This window comes from Hemitrygon akajei, chromosome 2 (genome assembly GCF_048418815.1).
Source record: "Hemitrygon akajei chromosome 2, sHemAka1.3, whole genome shotgun sequence".
In the NCBI taxonomy this organism is placed as follows: Eukaryota; Metazoa; Chordata; class Chondrichthyes; order Myliobatiformes; family Dasyatidae; genus Hemitrygon; species Hemitrygon akajei.
This window is the reverse complement of record NC_133125.1, coordinates 109,223,631-109,244,028: the sequence shown is the minus strand read 5'-3', so window position 1 is coordinate 109,244,028 and position 20,398 is coordinate 109,223,631. Positions and strand designations below refer to the sequence as shown.

Below are 20,398 nucleotides of genomic sequence, written 5' to 3'. Positions count from 1 at the left end.
GTGCTGTGAATGCAATAATGTGGATAGATAATTACTAGTAAGCAAGGAGTTGGTGGGCTGGAGGGCCTGTTTCTGTGCTGGTGACTCGATGATTTCAAGCCCAAACTAGACATCAGTGAATAAATACTGTAATTGGTAAGTATCACTTGATAACATGGTTGCCATGGCTTCTATAGTTTGTTGTGATTGACAGTAACCTGACTGGGCAGTATTTGGCTGAATTGGAAATGTTCTGCTTTCTGTCAACAAGAGATTCCTGGGCAGTTTTTCATACTGTTGACAAGATGCCAGTGTCATAACAGCACTGAACAGTTTTATTAGAGATGCAAGCAGTTCTTAAGTGTTGGTCTTCGTTAATACAATTGGGATGCTTTCTTATCTTGTAATCTTCACTGTATCCATTACACTCAGCTCTTTCATGGTATCATGGAGAGCACATCAAATTGGTTGGACACCAGCCACTGTGACAGTGTTGGTCTCAGGAGGAAGATGAGAGGCATTATCTATTCAATATGCTGGCTGAACACTTGTGAAAGCTGTAGCCTATTTAATTGCATTCACATGCTAGGCCCTGCCATTGCTGAATTTGGGATGTTCTTGGATTCTCCCCTTCCCATTAGCTATTTAATTGTCTATCACTATCCATTACTAGATGTGGTGGAAATGCAAAGGTCTGATCTGATCTATTGGTTGGTGAGATTGCTTCACTCTACCTATCCTGCAATGTATTTATTGTATAGCATATGCAATTTGACTTGCATTTTCACCAGGTAGCACACAGTTTTAGCTGACTGGTGTCTTTTTGTACATCTCATTGAAAAAAATACTTCTGATTGCCCCAGATTGTTGGTGGTTGAATAAGGAATGCAATGAGCCACAAGGTAACATTGTGGGTGGGAGTGTACATTTTTGCTGCTGATCCACAGTGCTTCATGGATACAAAGTTTTGGGCTGTCAGACCTGCTCGGTAAATACCCCATTTAGAACAGAGAACTATACAACGTTGTTTAAGATGTTCTCAGTGTGAAAATGAGACTGTCTCTGCAAACATTTCTACCAGTGCTGCCACGTACAGATGCATTCCTCACGTGAGAGGTTGAGATCATATAGGTTTATCTCTTACGTTGGCTCATTCACTGCCTGCTGAGGACTCAGCCTGTGGTGGTGCTACCATGCTATTCTTGCTGACAGGAGGTGAATGGACAATGTCATTAAGCTCCCCAAAATGTGATTCTGGTACATACACTGTTCTGGGGGGGGTGTTCTCCAGTAATCATAGAAATTTCATACTTGGTTACTGTTTGTTGTATCCTACAGATCTTAGCCAGCAGGAGAGAGTCCTTGCTTGAAGGCCTTCAGAAAAAAAGAAACAGAAAAAGAAGGAAGAAGATGAAGAAGCGGAAGTGGATGAACATCATGGATACAGAGAAGAAGGGAAGCTCTCTCTTTGGCATGAAGTTGGGAGCAATTCAATTTCTCTGCAATTCACCAAAATATTCAATTCCTCAGTTCTGCACATCAACAACACAATCCATAACTGACTTATTTTGCTAAATGAACGAGATCCACAGATGGCATGTGTTGCAGGGGCATACAGCAGAGAAACATGCCCATCACCACCACCACATCAGTGCTGACCCTTCAGCCCATCTACTCCAATCCCTCTTGTCTCGCAGCTGCAACAAAATATGTTTGAGCCTGAACTCTGGTGCTGTCTGTGTGGAGTTTGAACATCTCCCTTCGTGATCATGTCTGTTTCCTCTGCTTTCCTTCCAAATCCCAAAGGCATGCGAGTTGGCAAGTTAATTGGCTAGTGTAAATTACGCCTGCTGCGTAGGTGAGTGGTAGAATAGATAAAGAATTAATGGGGATGTAATTGAAAAAAGATTAAAGTTATTGGAGAAAGATACTGTCTTTCAGGTAACAAAACACTCAATGGGCCAAAGTAGGCTCTTTCCATGCAACAAGAAAATAACGATGAGGAATCCTGTAAACTTCATTCTAAACCACATAAGCTCCTGTGGCCATCGATGCTGAGTCTGCACTGATTAAATTTTCATCTACAATTTTCCATGCAATGATTGGCCATAACTGACTTGACCTTGATCTTTTACCAGCATTCATCACTACGGTTACAGCATCTAGATGAACTTTCCAGATTACATGACATGTTCTTACACAGGCTTTCGTTTGCATAGTCATATGCTATTCTGGCAATTTCAACAGACATTCAAAGTCAAGTAATGACACTTGACCCAAATCCCAAATTTTTTCCATGAAAACAGTAAGCGCTGAATATAACTATTTTGCAGGAAAACTGCTTCACTCAGATCCAAATCTGTGATAGGCAGATTTAGTTTTTCCTCTTAAGACCTTGGGCGAAACATAACAGCAGCTTTAAGGAAGCTTGTGCTTGGCCAGCTCTTACCAGAATCCTATCGCTGTCGATTATGGTATTAAGACGATGTGCAATTGTCAGTACTGTACACAGTTCAAACTTCTCTCGAATTGTCTTCTGAATAAGTTTATCCGTCCTTTAAAAGAAGAGAAACATTAGGAGCATAGAAATCCACACAATTTCAGATCTTAGGTCAAATAAGAGAACCCAAATGCCCTCCTTCTACCTGACTTTTTAAAGTCAGGTCCACGGAAACATTTCAAAGCAATCTGCATTCTACTGATCGTGGCTGATTGAATCATAGAAACTTAAAAACACAGAAGAGCTTAGAAAGTGATCGATTAGTATCCAATGTGTAAATCATGCAAAAATCTATTTAACCGCTGTAGATCTTGCCACCATATACTGTAACTATTGTGAAGTTCTATATGCTACTCACATTTAACTCTTCTGTTTATTTGTTGTCGGGCACACACCTGATGATATCACTACTTGTGCAACATCTATTGCCGCCATTACCAGCATATACTAAAACTTTGATAATTTGGTACTCTTGCTATATTGATGATGAGAGACTGGCAACTTTTCTGGACTGGCATCTTAATCCAATTAATTTCGAACAAGCATTTCATTCACTATTTTTTTAAAGATGTTGCACAGTAGTATAAAATTTCCAGGTTTAAAAGGTCAGGACCATGTTACAAGCATTGATTGCCTTCCCCATTGGCCGCTACACCTGAAATTAGGAGTTCAGTTCTCTACTTTATCATTCACAATGCCTTATTAAAGTATTTGGCCCCCATCCCTTTGTTCACAACTTAACTGAGAATTTTTATTTGTGAATCACATGCTCCTTTTTTCACAGTAAAGCCCATAAAACAGAGAAAACATGAAAAACTAAAAACTCAAACACTGAAATGTCAGCAGTTCAATATATTCATCCTCCTTTGCTCAGTGCTTAGTTGAACGACCTCTAACAGCCATTACAGGAAGTAGTCTTTTTGGATAAGTCTCTATTAGCTTTGCTCAACGTGATGGAGCAGTATTTACACATTGCTCCTTGCAAAGTTGCTCATGCTATTTCAGGTTAGTTGGGAGTGGCAGTGGACAGCAATCTTGATGTCTTGCTGGATGAGCCACTCAAGGACATTAATTATCTTCATTAAAGTCACTGCATGGTTGCTCTGGCAGTGTGCTTTGGGTCATTATCCTGCTGTAAGGTGAATTTACTCCCCTCATTTAAGCTTTCTGGCAGATGCCAGCAGGTTTTTAACCCAGTATCTCTCTGTATTTAGCAGCATTCATCTTCCCATCAATCGTGACCAGATTTCCAGTCCCTGCTGCTGCTACCCCCACCATCCCTGGTAGGGATGGTCGCAGTATTAGATTAACGCCACACATACCACTTAATGTTGAGCCCAAAGTGTTCCACTTTAGTCTCATCCAAACACAAGACCTTCTTCCACACCTTTGCAATATCTTCTAAGTGATGTTTTGCAAAGTCCTTAAGGGCAAGGATACATTCTTTTTAAGTCAGGGCTTCTTCCTTGCGACTCTTCCATAAGCACATTTTATGCAAGGTCTAGAGATTGTGGAGCCATGAACTTCATCCCCAGTTGCAGCCACTGAGTTCTGCAGTTCACTCAGAGTGACTGTAGTCTCTTTTACAAGTACAGTTATTCTCCAGCAACTAGGTTTAGAGGGGCAGCCTGACTTATTGCAGGCAGCGTGGCTGTGGTTTCATATTATTCCACTTGTTCATGATGGACTGCACTGCGCTCTGAGGTATGTTCAGTACCTTTGAGATGGTCTTGTAGCCTTCCCTAGATTTGTGCTTCTCTATTATCCATTCCCTGACTCACCTTGAATGCTCCTTAGTCTTCCTTTTGATTTAGTCTGTTGGAAATGTGCTATACTGGTGGACGTAACAGAGAGAAGGGGTATTTGACAAGTTTTGTCATTTTTCTTTTTCAAGCACTCTATTTCTGACTTTGGGTGCACATCCACTTTCATAATTGGTGCATTGTCACCTGGAAGTGATGGTTAACGGGATTTACTGATGTTGAGTCAATTTTAGACCATTTTAGAAGTTACTAAAGATTTATGAGAATGCTGCCAAGAATAGAGGGCTCCAATTACAGACATTAGAGAAGGGTTTGAAATTATTAGAGGCCTGGATGAAGGTTTTCCCCAGGGTGAGGGGAATCCAAAACTAGGAGTGCATTGGTTTAGGGTGAGAGCAAAAAGATATATAAAGGACCTGAGGAGCAACCTTTTCATGGAAAGGGTCATGATTATATGGGATGAGCTGCCAGCAGAAATGGCTGAGGAATATACAAGTACTTGGGCAGACACATGGATGAGTGAGGGTTGGAGGGATATAGGCTAAATGCAAGAAATTGGGACTAGCTGGGTTGGGCACCTTAGTCAGGATGGACTCGTGGGACAAAAGGCCTGTGGTCATGCTGTTTTGCTCTGTGACTTAATGTTACACTCAACAAAAAAATACCATAATCATAATGTTTGGTGGTGGAGTCCGTGAGCTGTCAATCCGAATTGTATGAAGCATTTCCTTGCACTTTTCTAGCATTCAATGGTGTAAACAATATTCTGGCTTTATTTTTATATTCTACATTACAATTTGTTCCATAACCACAGTGCACTGGTGGTGGAAGGAATGGATGTCTACTTTAGTATCATTTGTTCCTTATTTGCCATCATATGATGTGTACTCAGCTCAGGGCTAACCACCCTGACTGGTCAAACAAAACTGTCATGGACACAGCAATGAAGAATCCTACATTTGAGTGTGATAGTATTCCTGAGTCTCCACCTGGGACTTGCACAACTGACAGTAGAGAAAACTGAGCTACTGACATGATGAAGGAGGCCCTGAACACCGCCAGAGATGGAGGACCTTCATTGCTGCCCTAAACACCAGCAGCATAACGGGCAGTAGGATGACATGGACGATCATGGTCTTTCCATGACCATGATTATTCAGGGCAAATTTTTCTACAGAAGTGATTTGCCATTGTGTTCTTCTGGACAGTGTCTTTACAAGATGGGTGACCCCAGCCATTATCAATACTCTTCAGAGATTGTCTGCCTGGCATCAGTGGTCACATAACCAGGACTTGTGATATGCACCAGCTGCTCATATGACCATCCACCACCTGCTCCCACTGGCTTCACATGACCTTGATTGGGGGGCTAAGCAGGTGTTACATCTTGCCCAAGGGTGACCTTCAGGCTAGCGGAGGGAAGGAGCGCCATACACCTCCTTTGGCAGAGACGTATCTCCACCCCGACACTTTGGTATATAGGTATCAAGTGAGCTGTTTTGTCCTGGATGATCTTGGGCTTCTTGATCATTATTGGTGCTGGTTACTCCCAAAGCAAGTGGTGTCGGGCCTGCATTTGTTCATCATCTTTATGAATTATTTAGTAGGCCAATTGTTACACTACTCAACAATCCAGCCAATTGAAGCATTCCATATCTTCATGGAGCTGGACCTAGACCACAGTCAAGCAAGGGCTTATAGTGCCAAATAACATTTGCATCATAAAAAGTCCAGGCAATTACCAACACCAACGAGAAAATCTAATTACCTACTAACAGTATTCACTGGCATTAGGTTTGCTGGACCACCCACCTTCTGGGAGGTCAACACTGACAGAAATTCAATTGGGCCAGCCACATAAATACTGTACAAGGACAGTTCAGAGGCAGGGGATCCTGTGGTGAGTGACTTACATTCTGATATTCATAAAAACATTATCATCTACGCAACACAAATCAAGAGCGCAATGAAATACTCTCCACAACTGGATGAGTGCAGCTCTAATAACTCTCAGGAGCTCAACACTATCCCGGATAAAGCAGCCTGCTTGATTGGCACATTACCAATCATCCTAAATGTGTATTCTATCCAGCACATAGTGACAGCAACATCCAGACCAGGAGGATTAAACATAAAGAAATTTCTTTCTATGATGACATAAATTGGAGCACTGAACCACACATAATGATGCCTAGGTACCATCTGAGAAAAATTAAGAGCACAGCTTTACTTGCTGTCTAAAGTGGTACTATGCTGGCATCATGACACTATGCATTTAAATTTGACTGCAGACTATTTAGATATTTCCAAAGTTCACGGAGCATGCTAAACCTAATAAGGGAGGTTTTTTTTGCACGATGTAGCGGAGAACCACTCGCCCTACATGAGACTGAGAAGCTGCAGTGGGACGGGAAGTGGTGACTTTGAGAGAAGGAACATTAATGGCCTGTGCCTGAACACCACGTGATCAATGGGGCAATGTCACTGACCACACTGCTAGTGTTTCAACCTTCAGACTTAGAGCTGAGCTTGCTGGCAGATAGCTGAGTGATCCCTGCTCCTCTCACTCTTCTCCTTGGAGTTAGTTTTCTGTGTGTTCTGGGAAGGGTTCTACTCACAGTGAAGGCATGCATGAATTGAAGTTGCATGTCTTTACTCCTGCAGAAGAGTGATGCATTTATGTTCCAAATCTCTCCCCCTCATGCTGTAGAACATGTGCCACGTCTCTCTTGGTTCCTGGAGGACAGATAGTTGCACACGTGCTGCCAGTTGGTCAGGGGTAGATTCCATGTGTTCACTGAGAGCAACAAGCAATGAGAGGCCCACTCTTTCTGAGTAGTTTCATAATGCTCTTCTCCAGTTGGATTTGCGTGAAACTGAATCGAAGGACAAAGCCCTTTTAAGTTCCTTTAAATCAGTAAGTCCTGGGTGGCTAGATTATTGCTGAGCTCTTGTAAAGAGGTGAGTGTCATTTCTAGAAAAGAGGGCATAGTTTCCTGTTCTTCACAAGCAGCTCAGAGATGGACTCTTCTGTGTTCATCTCCTGCACTGTTAAAAACATAACTACTTCTTTGAATTCATTCTTAAAATACCAGAATGGTTTTCATGCCTTGCAAGAGCACCAAAGTGCTGTTGTGTGGCATGCCAGTGACTATCTTAACTACGACATTCAATAGCAACTAGGACCTTGGTTGTTCATTGCATACATATCAGTGAATGCAGAAATAAATACAGTGCAGGATTAGGTCTGGAGGATTAGGGAAGAAGAGAGGTCAAAGGTGCAAGTCAGTCCCACAGAGTATGTTGTCTGGAGATGGAAGAGTGGGGAGCTCAGAGAGTCAGGCAGCATCTGTGGAGGGGAAAAAACTGTCAAAACTTTGGGCCAAGGCCCTTCATCAGCACTGGAAAGGAAGGGGGAAGAAGCCAGAACAAGGAGCTGGGAAGCGGGGAAGTTGAGGAGGGGGGGATGAAGTAAGAAGCTGGGAGGTGATAGGAGGAAGAGGTAAAGGGGTGAAGGAGGAATCCAATAGGAAAGAACAGCAGTCCATGGAAGAAAGGGAAGAAGGAGGGGCATCAGAGGGAGGAGATAGACAGGTGAGGAGAAGAGAAGGGGTTAGAAGAAACCAAAATCTGGAATAGAAAAAGAGAGAAGGCAGAGGTGGGAGAAATTAGCAGAGAGAGAAATTGATGTTCATGCACCATCAGGTTGGAGGACACCCAGAGAGAATAGAAGGTGTAGCTCCTTCAGCTTGATTGTGGCCTCCTCGTGGCAGTAAAGGAGATCATAGACCAACATGTCGGAATGGGAATGGAAAGTTGAACTGAAATGGATGGCCACCAGGTAATCCCACATTTTGCAGCAATTGGAGCAAAGGTACTCAGCAAATTGGTTCCCCAATGTACATCAGGTCTCACTGATGTGGAGGCCACATTGGATATAGTACAATTATTTACTTAAATAGAGACACGTGTGGAACAGGCTTCTGGTCAGTCACTCTGCCCAGCAACCCACCTGTTTAACACTAGCCTAATCACAGGACAATTAGTTTTACAACAACCAATTAACCTATTAGCTGCTACGTCTTTAACCCGTGGGAGGAAACCAGAGCACCTGGAGGAACCCCACATGCTCACATGGAGAACATACAAATTTTTTGCAGACGGTGCTGGAATTGAACTCTCAACCCTGATGCCCCGAGCTGTAGTACTGGTGTGTTAACCGCGACATTATCGGGGTGCCCATAAATCACTGGCATTTCATTTCTCAACTTGTTCAAGGATGAGAAATAACTGCGCACCCACCAGTTACTCGCCAAAGGGGAAAGTGCGTTGAATTCCAGAAAGATCCACTGAGTGGATTCGCTACAAACATGGCGATGACAAAATTGAATGCAGTCTTTGCGACCCCCAACATGATCTGAACACACAGCCTTCTGATCTGGAATCAAATGTGATTCCGATACACACAGACAGGCTCGCAGGTGAAGTGTCGTCTCATCTGGAAGGACTGTTTGAGGCTTTGAATGATGCTGAGGGAGGAGATGTAAGGGCAAGTGTGGCACCTGTCCCTCTTGCAAAGGTAAGTGCCAGGATGGAGATCAGTGGGGAGAGGGGCAAAGGGAGTCACTTAGAGAATGAGCCCTACAGAAAACAGAGAGTTGGGGGGAGGAGGGAAAGGTGTGCCCAATGGTAAGCTTTTGTAGATGATGGAACCTCAGGAGAACAATGTGCTGGATATGGAGACTCATGGCATGGTAGGTAAGGACAAGCGGAACCCTATCCCTGTTATGATGGCAGGAAGATGGTGTAAGGGTATATGGAGGAAATGCAGGCAAGGACAATGTAGATGGCAGTGGAAGATAAACCCCATTCCTTGAAGGATGTTATAAAATGGAAAGCCTCATACTCAGCAGATGCAGTGGAGGAGGAGGAACTGGGAAAAGGAAATAGCATTTTGAGAAATGCCAAGGTGTGAAGAGGTATACTCAAGATATGAGAGTCAGTAGGTTATCATATCAGTAGGTAAGATATCAGTCTGTCTCCAGAGATAGAGACAATGAGATTGAGAAAGGGGAGAGAGGTGTCAGAGACAGACCAAATAAAAATCGAGGGCTGGTTGCAAGTTGGAGGCAAAGCCGATGAAATTGACAAGCCTAGCAGGAAACAGCCCAATGTTGTTGTCAATGTAGTATATGTGGGCATATGGGAGATGATAGAGGGTTGTGTAGAGACAGTACTGGAAAACTGGGACTGAGAAGAACAAGCAAGTTCAAAAGAAATTAGAAGGGACATACCTAGGTGGATTTCCCAAGCAGACAGCAGTGTTAAAAGAGCATTGTTTTTCTGGGAATGACCAAGGCCAAGCATGGCAGTATAACCTGCTTTTCTGGTAATCCTCCATACCTGTTCTTCTTGAAGAATGGTGACATGGAAATCATATAATAACATTAACCTGCCAAATAATCTGCCAGGTTGGAGCAGTGTGATGGAGGAACCTATGAATGAACGTAGTTACATTCCATTCCTGAAATAATGGATTCTAAGGTGTGTAGCACTGAAATAACAATCCTAGGCTTTTGTAACTAAATTTCTAGCCATTATATTAAATAATAGAAGATTAGCTAAGTTTCTGTTTAGTGTGTCATATTTCACTTACGCTGAAAACAAAAGATGCTGCAGTGCAGAACAGCCAGTCAGACCCCCAACCTCACAGTGTCTGTGACCTTGATTCAACTCTGACGTCCGAAGCAGAGTTTGTACTTTCTCCTGGTTTTTCTCCAGGTGCTCAGGCTTCCACATTTCGACGACGTTCGGATTGGTAAATTAATGGGTCACTGTAAGTTGTCCCTCATTATACAGTCACAGGATAGCAACAGGCCATTCTGCTCACCATATCTATGCTTTCCTATACTAATCCCACTTGCCTGCCTTAGGGCTATACTCTTCTATGCCCTGCTCATTCAGTACCTTCTCAGCTACCCTTTAAAAGCTGCTACTGTTCCTGCCTACACTACCTCTTCTCGTGGCTCACTGTAGGAACTGACTGCTCTTTGTGTGAAAAGCTCACCCCTCAGATTCTCTTTAGATATCTGATTAGTGTAAATGAATGGTTAATGTCTGACAAGGACTTGGAGGACTGAAAGGCCTATTTCATGATATTCAATTCTTATTTCTAAGTTATAACTGGAAGGCACCGTCCAGTGTGAATGATAATTCATGTATTTCTAAATTCCTACCAAGGCTTTCAGTCACTGATGATCAAGTAAGTTAAATAATTCATTATCTAAAGTATAGTTTGAAGATAATTGTGAGTGTCACAGCTGCAATTACAATGATGTTACGATTTAACGTTCGATTACTTAAAGCAAATAATTATATTCGAAAGGACACATTACCTCGGATCCACATTTGCCGTTGCTTCATCGATGATAAGTATTTTACTTTTTCTAAGCACTGCTCGGGCAAGACACACTAGTTGTCTTTGTCCAACGCTGAAATTGGAACCAGCTTCCGCTAGTTCTGTCATTAATTTATTTGGCAGTTCTTCTACTACCTCCTTTAGCTGCACCTATGAAGTGAATCATGCAGAGGACTATTACAGAACCTACATTTAATTTAGTTTAAAGAAGATACTTCCACTCTTAACACATTTGTCTAATCTTGAAAAACAGTTTCATATATGGTCATTCAAAGTCTTCAGTACAGGAGAAGTGGGTGTTTTTAAAGTTAGATTAGTCATAAGGCTCAACAGCAAATAATGATTTTCAGTTCAAGCTCCTACCTCTTCCAATGCATTCCACAGTGTTTCATCGGCATGTTCATCAAATGGATCCAGGTTTTTCCTCATAGAGCCAGTAAATAAAACAGGATCCTAATAACAAAGAAAGTTTATATTTTTACATTTTCTATGAATTAGATGCATAAAATATTCACACTCTGTTTATAATTCACAGTAGGTCGTTCACACTCTGTTTATGACGCAGGACGTCACCTTCCTGTAGCAACTAGTGTGACACTATTGCAGCTTGGGATGTACCAGAGGCTGGAGTTCAATTCCAGCCCTGTTCTGTAAGGAGTCTCTGTACATCATCCCCGTGGAATGCATGGGATTTTTCCAGAGTCCTCCTGTTTCCTCCCACAGGCTAAAAATGTACCAGGTAGGTTAACTGGTTATTGCAAATTGTCCTGTGATTAGGTTAAGGTTCTTCGGGGTTGTGGGGATGCTGAGCTCATGTAGCTTGAAGGGCTAGAAGAACCAACAGGAGTTCAGTGGCTGCAACTAGAGATGAAGTTCTTGGCTCCACAGGACAAATATTTATCGAAGAGTGGCAAGGAAGAAGCCCTAGCTAAAAAAAATCATACCATTGCCCATAAAGACTTTGCAAAGCATCACTTAGAAGATACTGTAAAGATGTGGAAGAGCATCTTGTGGCCGGATGAGACAAATGTGGAACTTATTGGCCTCAACACTAAATGGTTCATGTGGTGTAAATCTCATACTGTGCATCAGTCAGGTAACACCATCCCTACTGTAAGGTATGGTGGAGGTAGCATCATGCTATGGGATGCTTTTCAGCAGTAGGGACTGGAAACCTGGTCAAGATTGATGGGAAGATGAATGCTACTAAATATAGAGATCCTGGATAAAAACTTGCTGGCCTCTGCCAGAAAGCTTAAACTAGGGAGGAAGTCGCACTTTCAGCAAGACAACAACCCAAAAAAACATTGCCTGAGCAAGCATGGAATGGCTTCAAATGAAGAAAATTGATGTCCTTGAGTGGCCCAATCAGAATCCTGACATAAGCCTGATGTAAATTCTTTGCAAGACATCAAGATTGTTGTCTACTGCCACTCCCCAGCTAACCTGGCACAGCTTGAGCAATTTTGCAAGGAGCAATGGGTAAATCTTGCTCCATCACATTGTACAAAGCTAATAGACTTATCCAAAAAAAACTACTGGCTGTAATAGCTGCGAGAAGTGATTCAACTAAGCACTGAGCAAAGGGAATGAATACTTTTGATCCACTGACGTTTCAGTTTTTGACCTTTTAGCTTTTCATGCTTTACAGATTTCTCTGTTTTATAGGCTTTACTGTGAAAAAAGGGCATGTAATTCACACATAAAAATTCTCAGTTAAATTGATCAAAATCCCTGGTGGTAATACTTACTTATGTGAACAAAGGGTTGGGGGCTGAATACGTTTACAAGGCACTGTATCTGTTCAGGGTCTGGAGATTTACCCACCTTGATACGCATTAAGGCATCCAGTAACTCAGGAATGTGAATTATGCCCAAGAAACCTCTATTAACTATTTCAGTTCCAAAGTCTTCATGTCCTTCTCCACAGTAAGAAAAAAAGAGGGGTGTTCATTGACGACCTCACCTATCTCCTACAGCTCTACATAAAGATGTCCCTTTGGTCTTTGAAGAGCCCTGTCTCTCTCATTTTATTTTTTCCTTAATATACTTATAAAATCTCTGGGTTCTCCTTAAACTTCACTGCCAAAGATATTTAATTTTATTTTTCTTAACAAAAGCATCAATATCTCTCATCATCCAGGGTTCTCTACCTCTACCAGATTTGCTCTTCATTCATCTGGGAACATGCAGAACTGAACTCTTGATATCTCACTTTAAAAAAAAACACTTGCCTGCAAACACCTACTCCAATCAACTTTTGCAAGTTCCTGTCTAATATTGTCAAAATTTGCCTTGGTCCAGTTTATAACTTTAACATGTGCATCAGACCATTTCCTTTCCACAACTCATTTAAAACTAACAGAACACTGGTCACCTCAGAGCACCCCAGTGTCACCTCAGTCACGAGGGCTATCTTATTTACTTACTTTTACTTTATTGTCACCAAACAATTGATACTAGAGTGTATAATCATCACAGTGATATGTGTTTCTGCGCTTCATGCTCCCTTAAGTACAAATCGAAGTAAATATAATAAAAATTTAAATTATAGATCATAATTTGAAAATAGAAAAGGGGAAGTAAGGTAGTGAGAGTAGGTCGTTTAGCCCTCGTTCTCCCTATGAAGGCCTTCTATATTCCCAGAATATACAGAATCACAGCCCTTAGCACAATGGCAATCCCATTCTAAACTAGGAAAGTTGAAACCCCCGACCGTGATAACCCTATTTTTCTTGCAACTATCTGCTGTCTCCCTGTATATTTGTTCCTGTAAGTCAGAGGTTCCACAGACCCCTCGGTTAATGGTAAAGGAATGAAATTGCATACCTTTTCTCTAATTCCTGTCGACTATTAGGGCGCCTATAATATAATCCCAACTAGGTGACCATCCCCTTATTTCCTAGCTACACCCAAAAAGCCTTACTGGATGATCTGGATGATTCCTCAGTAATTTCATCTCGGGCTACTGTCATGACATTCTCCTTAATCAGAAATGTAAATTTTCTTCCCCCCTCTCCCACCAAAAGCCTTTCTCCTCTCCACCTGCCTCTCCTATTTTTATCTCTCTAGCCCCATTCACCATCCACCACAGGCTCCTGTCTTATCACTCCCCTCTCCAATCTCAGTCCTGATGCAGGATTTTCACCTGAAACAGTTCCTCCGCCCCCCCACCCCCCCCCCGCCCCCCCGCCCACAGGGGATGTGTGATCACTGAGTTCTCCCAGTCCGTTATTTGATGCTTGCTCCCTATTACACACCATTAGTCAAAAATGATTGCTAATCTGAAAATAACCTACTTAACTTTATTTCTGTTTTCTGTTAGTTGGTCATTCCTATAACCATGACAATATATTACTACCCCAAACACCCTTATTTTGTGCAGAAATCTTTTATGTAGCGCCTTCTCAGTTCCTTCTAGAAATCTGTAACCTAACCACTGGTTGTTCTTTATGTATCCTGTTTATTTCAGTATGTGACGGTAAATGTAGGTCAGAGTATTTGTATCGCTATAGAGACTTTTTAGCACATCATATCTGCCTTCACTCCACGAAGAGAAATACATTTATCCTCTTCTGAAGTTACTCCATACCTTCTTACATTTCCAGCTAATCATCTAATTCCTCAGCGAAGATTCCTACTGAATTACTCCCTCCACTAAAGGAAGTGCAAGCCTACTCTTAGAACGTAGGAGATAGAACAGTACAGCAAAGGAACAGGTCCTTTAGCCCAGGATGCTGGGCCAAATAACTAAGCTAATGATACTGAATCTTTTCTGCCTGCACATGATCCATATCCGTCCAATCTCTGTATAACCATGTGCCTCCTAAATGCCTTCACAGTATCTGGCTCCATCACTATCCCTGCTTCAACAGTTTTGACTGTATATTAACAATATTTATCAGCAGTGAAAACAGATTTTTAAAAAAACCTGATTTTATCCCTTCTATGAACAATCTCTTTCCTTATTTTCCCACAGCATCCTGGGATAGATCTCAATCCAGTCCTTGGAATTTATCCACCAAAATAGGGGGGGAAAAATTAGCTCTGGAAGTACCATCACTGCCAGGAACCACATATTAGACCTGCTGTCCATTAGACTAAAGGTTTCTGGCTGGATTCCTCTTCTATCAGTTCATACTGTACCTGAGGAATGATGGACATGCAACTTCGCAGGTCATGTAAACCTAGCTCTGAGGTCACAATGCCATCAATCATGATTTTCCCTTCTGGCTCAGCAAGGCGAAACAAGGCTGAAATCAGGGAGCTCTTTCCAGCACCAGTCCTTCCAACAAGCCCAACCTGCAACAAACCCAACTTTAGTTATTAATACTATACATTAAGCAAGTCAGGAACACTTTCTCAATATATCCTTTTGAAGAGTACATCAAAAAATTGATTAATTATCAATATGTTCAGTGTCTAGTGACATTTTATTGATTTAAAAACACTGTACACTGGCTAAGAGAGGGCCGATATTGATTCAATGACTGCTAAATAATGGTTATCTTCAGAATTAGGTTAAGAAATGCTGCTAATGATCAAATTTCAAGTAGGCTCTATGTAGAGGGTTATTGCACAAATTGTTGAAGAGTCTGAAAATTCTTGTATACAATAATATAGTTGATGAGTATGCAAATGAAGTCCGCTGGGGCAGCCTCATATGGAGACCACGGCATTGAGGACTGGACTGACAATCTTCTACATCTCATCTCATTCCTCTTCCTGGCCATCACGATGCTTGTCTTCAACCTGCCAGCCTTGCTTAGTTGCTGATCTTCCCCTTGCTCCATGTCTGGAGGCAACTGTTGTGATCTTAACATAACCAGACTATGAGGTAAACCATAAACCATGGACATGATGATAGAGATTAGTTAAGTGATTGAAAGCAGAAGGTAGGGACAAAGAAGATCTGTTCAGTATGGCGAACTAACTAATGGGTGCCAGAGGAATCAATGCTTATGTTCATACATTTACATGATCCCTTGACAAACTTCGAAGGATGTGTATTGGAGAGTATATTGACTGGCCACATCACAGCATGTTATGGAATACCCTTGAATGGAAAATCCTATAACAAGTAGTGGATAGCGTCCGGTCCACCACAGGTAAAGCCCTCCCAACCACTGGACACATGAAATGCTGTTGCAGAAAAAAAGCATCCATCATCCAGGACCCCCACCACCCAGGACATGCTCTCTTCTAGTTGTTGTCATCAGGAAGAAGGTACAGGAGCCTCAGGACTCAAAAACCAGGTTCAGGATCACTAACTGCCCCTCAACCATCAAGCTCTTGAACCAAAGGGGATAACTTCACTTGCCCCATCATTGAAATGTTCCCACAACCTATGAACTCACTTTCAAGGACTCTTCCTCTCATGTTCTCACTATTTATTGCTTACCTATTTATTATTAGTGTTTCTTTACTCTTGTATTTGCACAGTTTGTTGTCATTTGCATTATGGCTTAACACAAGAGTATGCTCATAAGAAAACCAATCTCTGGGTTGTAAATCATGATATATGAGTGGCCCGACTGGATTCGAACTCGGGAACCTTCGCTCCAGAGTCCAGCGCTGATGTCACTGAGCCACCAGTCGGCTGATTGGGATATAAAGGGCTAGAAATTCAACCCCATAATTCCCAACCCTATAAAGTTCTATACAAACTAAAACAGCTAAACCAATGTCAAATTGTGCCCATTTCTAAATGTTGTAAGAATATTCCCATGTCCCCTGATTCCTCTAATATTCTGGTTGATTATAGTTTAGAATGCTGTCAATGATTGATCTGCCACATCCCTCCCAGGTAAAATATTCCAAAATACTCTTTGACCACTGAATGTCCTTTGTGTAAAATGGACTGGAGGCCAACCGGACAACAGCTTGGCGCCCAAGGCAGGGAATGCTATGGAGATCTCGGTAATGATCAGTTCTGAACATTGAATGTTCTACCTCTCATCTTGAGACTATGAATCCTAGCTCCGGACACATCAGTAAGGGAAACATCCTCCTGTACCTACTCTCCCAGGTCAGCTATGAATTTTGTATGTTTCAGTGAAATCACCTTTTATTATTTAACTCTGATGACGAATAGATGCCAAGATTATTCAACTCCTTGTTGTCCATAAGACCCACCATACTAGGAATTAGCCTGGTGACTCTTCACTATATACCAGCTGTAGGATGCATAATCTTTGTTAATTATTTAGAGAAATGGCACAGAACAGGCCCTTCTGGCCCAATGAGCCACATTGCCTAGAAACCCACCTATTTAACTCAAGCCTAATCACAGGACAATTTACAATGAACAATTACCCGGTAACCTACTAACCATTCTGTCTTGGGACTTGGAAGAAACCAGAGCACCTGAAAGACACCCAGGCAGGCAGACAGGATGTACAAGAAGGTACTTATAGAAGGTGCCAGAAATTAACTCTGAACTCCAGAACACCCCAACCTGTAATAGCGTCGCACTAACCGCTAAGCTATCATAGCAGGCCAATTGTTTCATAGGTAAGGAAATCAAAATTGTACACAATGCATCAGGTATGGTCTGATCAAATCCCCACATCTAATTATTATCAAATGTTAATGTTATACTGCATGGAATCAGGCCAGAGGGCACCTGCTTATATTATTCTCTTCTTCCACCAGTTGGCCCATAACCTTCAATACCTGGATGATTGAATTACACATCTAGAAGTGAAGTGTCCTCTGCACTGGTGAGCCCCAGCGTAAATTGGGCAACTGTTTTGTCAATCACCTTCGCTCCAGGTAGGATTTCCCAGTGGTCAACCATTTTAATTCTACTCCCCATTCCCATTCCTGTGTTATTATGGGTATACATAATAAAGAACTTCAGTTCCCAGTGTGCAATGCGGGCAGTTCACCAGGAACCGGAAGTGGCGTTGGTGAACTGGTCGCACATGCTGCTGTCGGGCTGAAGCCATGACTAGAGTGTCCTCTAAATAAATATGTTAGCTTTATTCTTGCTGTTTGTCTTTTATCAAGAACAAGTATAACATTGTGTCAGAAGTGATATACAGGCCTACATTGATGTGATTGTCACCTCCATTCCAGTATCTCCCAAAAGAACAGAGAAGATTAGGACAGCAGCAGGGACAGATGAAACAATGAAAGTACTCTAAGAGTCAATACAGAAAGGATGGCTGGCAACTAAGAATGACTATCCAATGTGCATTCGGGATTATTGTGCATGTACAGCTGAACTGTCAGTAGTGAGGATATGGTCTTCAAAGGGAACAGATATGCAATTCCAGTGTTGTTACACAAGGAGATACATGAAGAGCTCCTGGTGAGGAAAAAATGTAAATATAGAGCTCAGGAAGTGATGTACTGACTAAGGATCAACCAGGATATCAGCCAGACCAATACTTCATGTGAGATATGCCTTACCTACAGACCAACGCAGTAAGCAGAATCGTTTACAACACACCGTGTACCAGACAGGCTGTACTTTAAAAGGGTTTTGGCCCAAAATGTCAACAGTACTTTTTTCAATAGATGCTGCCTAGCCTGCTGAGTGCCTCCAGCATTTTGTATGTGTTGCTAGGCTATACTTCAAAGTTGGAGTGGATTTGTTTGATTGTAATGGGAAGTCATATTGTCGTAACAGACGACTTTTCCCAATTACCCAGCAGTTGCAACACTACAAGCAGCATCCAGCAAAGCGGTTATCACCTTCCAGAAAGCTCTGTTTACAAAGCATGGAGTTCCATGTGACGTGGTATCAGACAACGGTCCACAATTTTCGAGCTGTGAGTTCAAGTCCTTTGCCAATGATTGAAAGTTTTGACATACAATTTCAAACCTAATCACCTAAAGTTTAATGGCCAAGCAGAGTTCAGTCAAGGTAATGAAGGCCCTCATAAAAAAAGTGAAAGACAGATGAGAGGACTTCCACAAGTCTTATGATTTACAGAAGTGCAGCACTGCACAGTGACCTTTCACCAGCCCAAATGCTGATGGGTTGACACATACGTGCCAACCTTCCAGTGCGCGAAGACCTGTTGAAACCTCAAGGAGCACACGGGTCAAATAGACTCAAGAGAAAGGGAAAGAAAAACAGAAACAGTATCACGACAAGTCTGCAAAAAGCCCACCAGTCCTGAAACCTTGAGATCGAGTACGAATCCAAGATCACGATTTCAGCACATGGTCCATGCAAGGATATGTGCAAGAGGAAATTGTCCACATTCCTATCCGATCCAGACGGTGTGAGGAAGACCTCTGAGGAGGAACTGGTTGGTCTACTTCCACAATTTCAACACACAGCTGTGAGACATAACCAGTCAGTACACCAAATGGCCAGCAGATGTGAAAAAAGAACTTGGTATTCAGAGTTCTCAAAAAGACACTAATACTAACACAACAAGTGAAGGCCATACATCTCTGGAGACAAATAGCAGACCAAAAAGGATCATTGAACCACCTCAGACACTGACTGAGATTTGATGCGTGAATAATGGACTGTATTTGCTCATTATGATTGAATTTACAAGTAAATATATTTACTGGTAAGCATTATTGTTGCTTGCAGGTTTATGAAGACATAGTATTGTATTTAGTTTTGTCTTAGAAAGGGTGAAGATGTGTTATAATGTGCATACATAATAAAAATCTTGAGTTCCCAGTGTGCAATACAGACAGTTCACCCAGAACCAGAAGTGGCATTGGTAAACTGGTCACATGTGCTGGTAAACAAGAGGAAATCTGCAGATGCTGGAAATTCAAGCAACATACAAAAATTGCTGGTGGAACGCAGCAGGTCAGGCAGCATCTAGAGGGAGAAGCACTGTCGACGTTTTGGGTCCTGATAAAGGGTCTCAGCCTGAAACGTCAACATGTGCTGGTGTTGGGCTGAAGTCCCATGACTCCATGACTGGAGTTTCCTGTAAATTAATGTGTGTTAACTTTACCCACGCTGTTCATCTTTTATCAAGACAATTCTGATGTCAGTCTGTGGTCTCCTCTAATGTCATAATGAGGCCACTCTCAGGTTGAAGGAGCAACAACTCATATTCCACCAGGGTAGCCTCCAACTCAATGGCATGAGCATCGATTTTTCTAACTTCCAGGATTGAATGGCCTGTCATATGAAGAGCGTTTGATGGCTCTGGACCTGTATTCACTAGAATCCAGAAGAATGGTGAAAGGTCTTGATAGAGTGGACGTGGAGAGGATGTTTCCTATGGAGGAAGAGCCTAACATCAGAGGACATAGCCTCAGAACAGAGGGATGTCTTTTTAGAATGGAGTTGAGGAGGAATTTCTTTAGCCATGATATGTGTAGATATTCTCCAGGTCCTCTGGTTTCCTCCCACAGTCCAAAGGCATACATGGTAGGTTAATTGGTCATTGTAAGTTGTCCTGTGATTAGAGTAGAGTTAAACCGGGGTTGTCGGGGGTGCTTGGTGGAGAGGCTAGAAGGGCCATTAGGGCCTATTCCACGATGCATCTCTAAATAAATTCATTGAAGTTCAAAGTAAGTTTTATTATCAGAGTATACATATGTCACCATATAAAACCCTTATAATAATTTTATTGAGGGCATACACAACAAATCTATAGAATACTAACTATAACAGGATCAATGAAAGATCAACAAGAGTACAACAAACTCTGCAAATGCAAATACAAATAAATCACAATAAATGAAGAGAACGTGAAGTAACAAGATAAATAGTCCATAAAGTGAGATCATTGGTTGTGGGAACAC

General features: G+C 42.0%; 1 protein-coding gene across 2 annotated transcripts in view; it reads right to left on the bottom strand.

Moving 5' to 3' along the window:
* The window catches only part of abcc4 (ATP binding cassette subfamily C member 4 (PEL blood group)), a 274,021-nt gene that overhangs the window by 19,932 nt on the left and 233,691 nt on the right, over positions 1-20,398 (bottom strand). For both annotated transcript variants that reach the window (XM_073027133.1, XM_073027141.1), the window contains 4 exons: positions 14,807-14,962; positions 11,024-11,113; positions 10,638-10,810; positions 2,429-2,534 (listed from right to left, as the gene is read on the bottom strand). In XM_073027133.1, the coding sequence (XP_072883234.1) occupies positions 2,429-2,534; positions 10,638-10,810; positions 11,024-11,113; positions 14,807-14,962 (525 nt within the window). The remainder of the gene's footprint in view (positions 1-2,428; positions 2,535-10,637; positions 10,811-11,023; positions 11,114-14,806; positions 14,963-20,398) is intronic.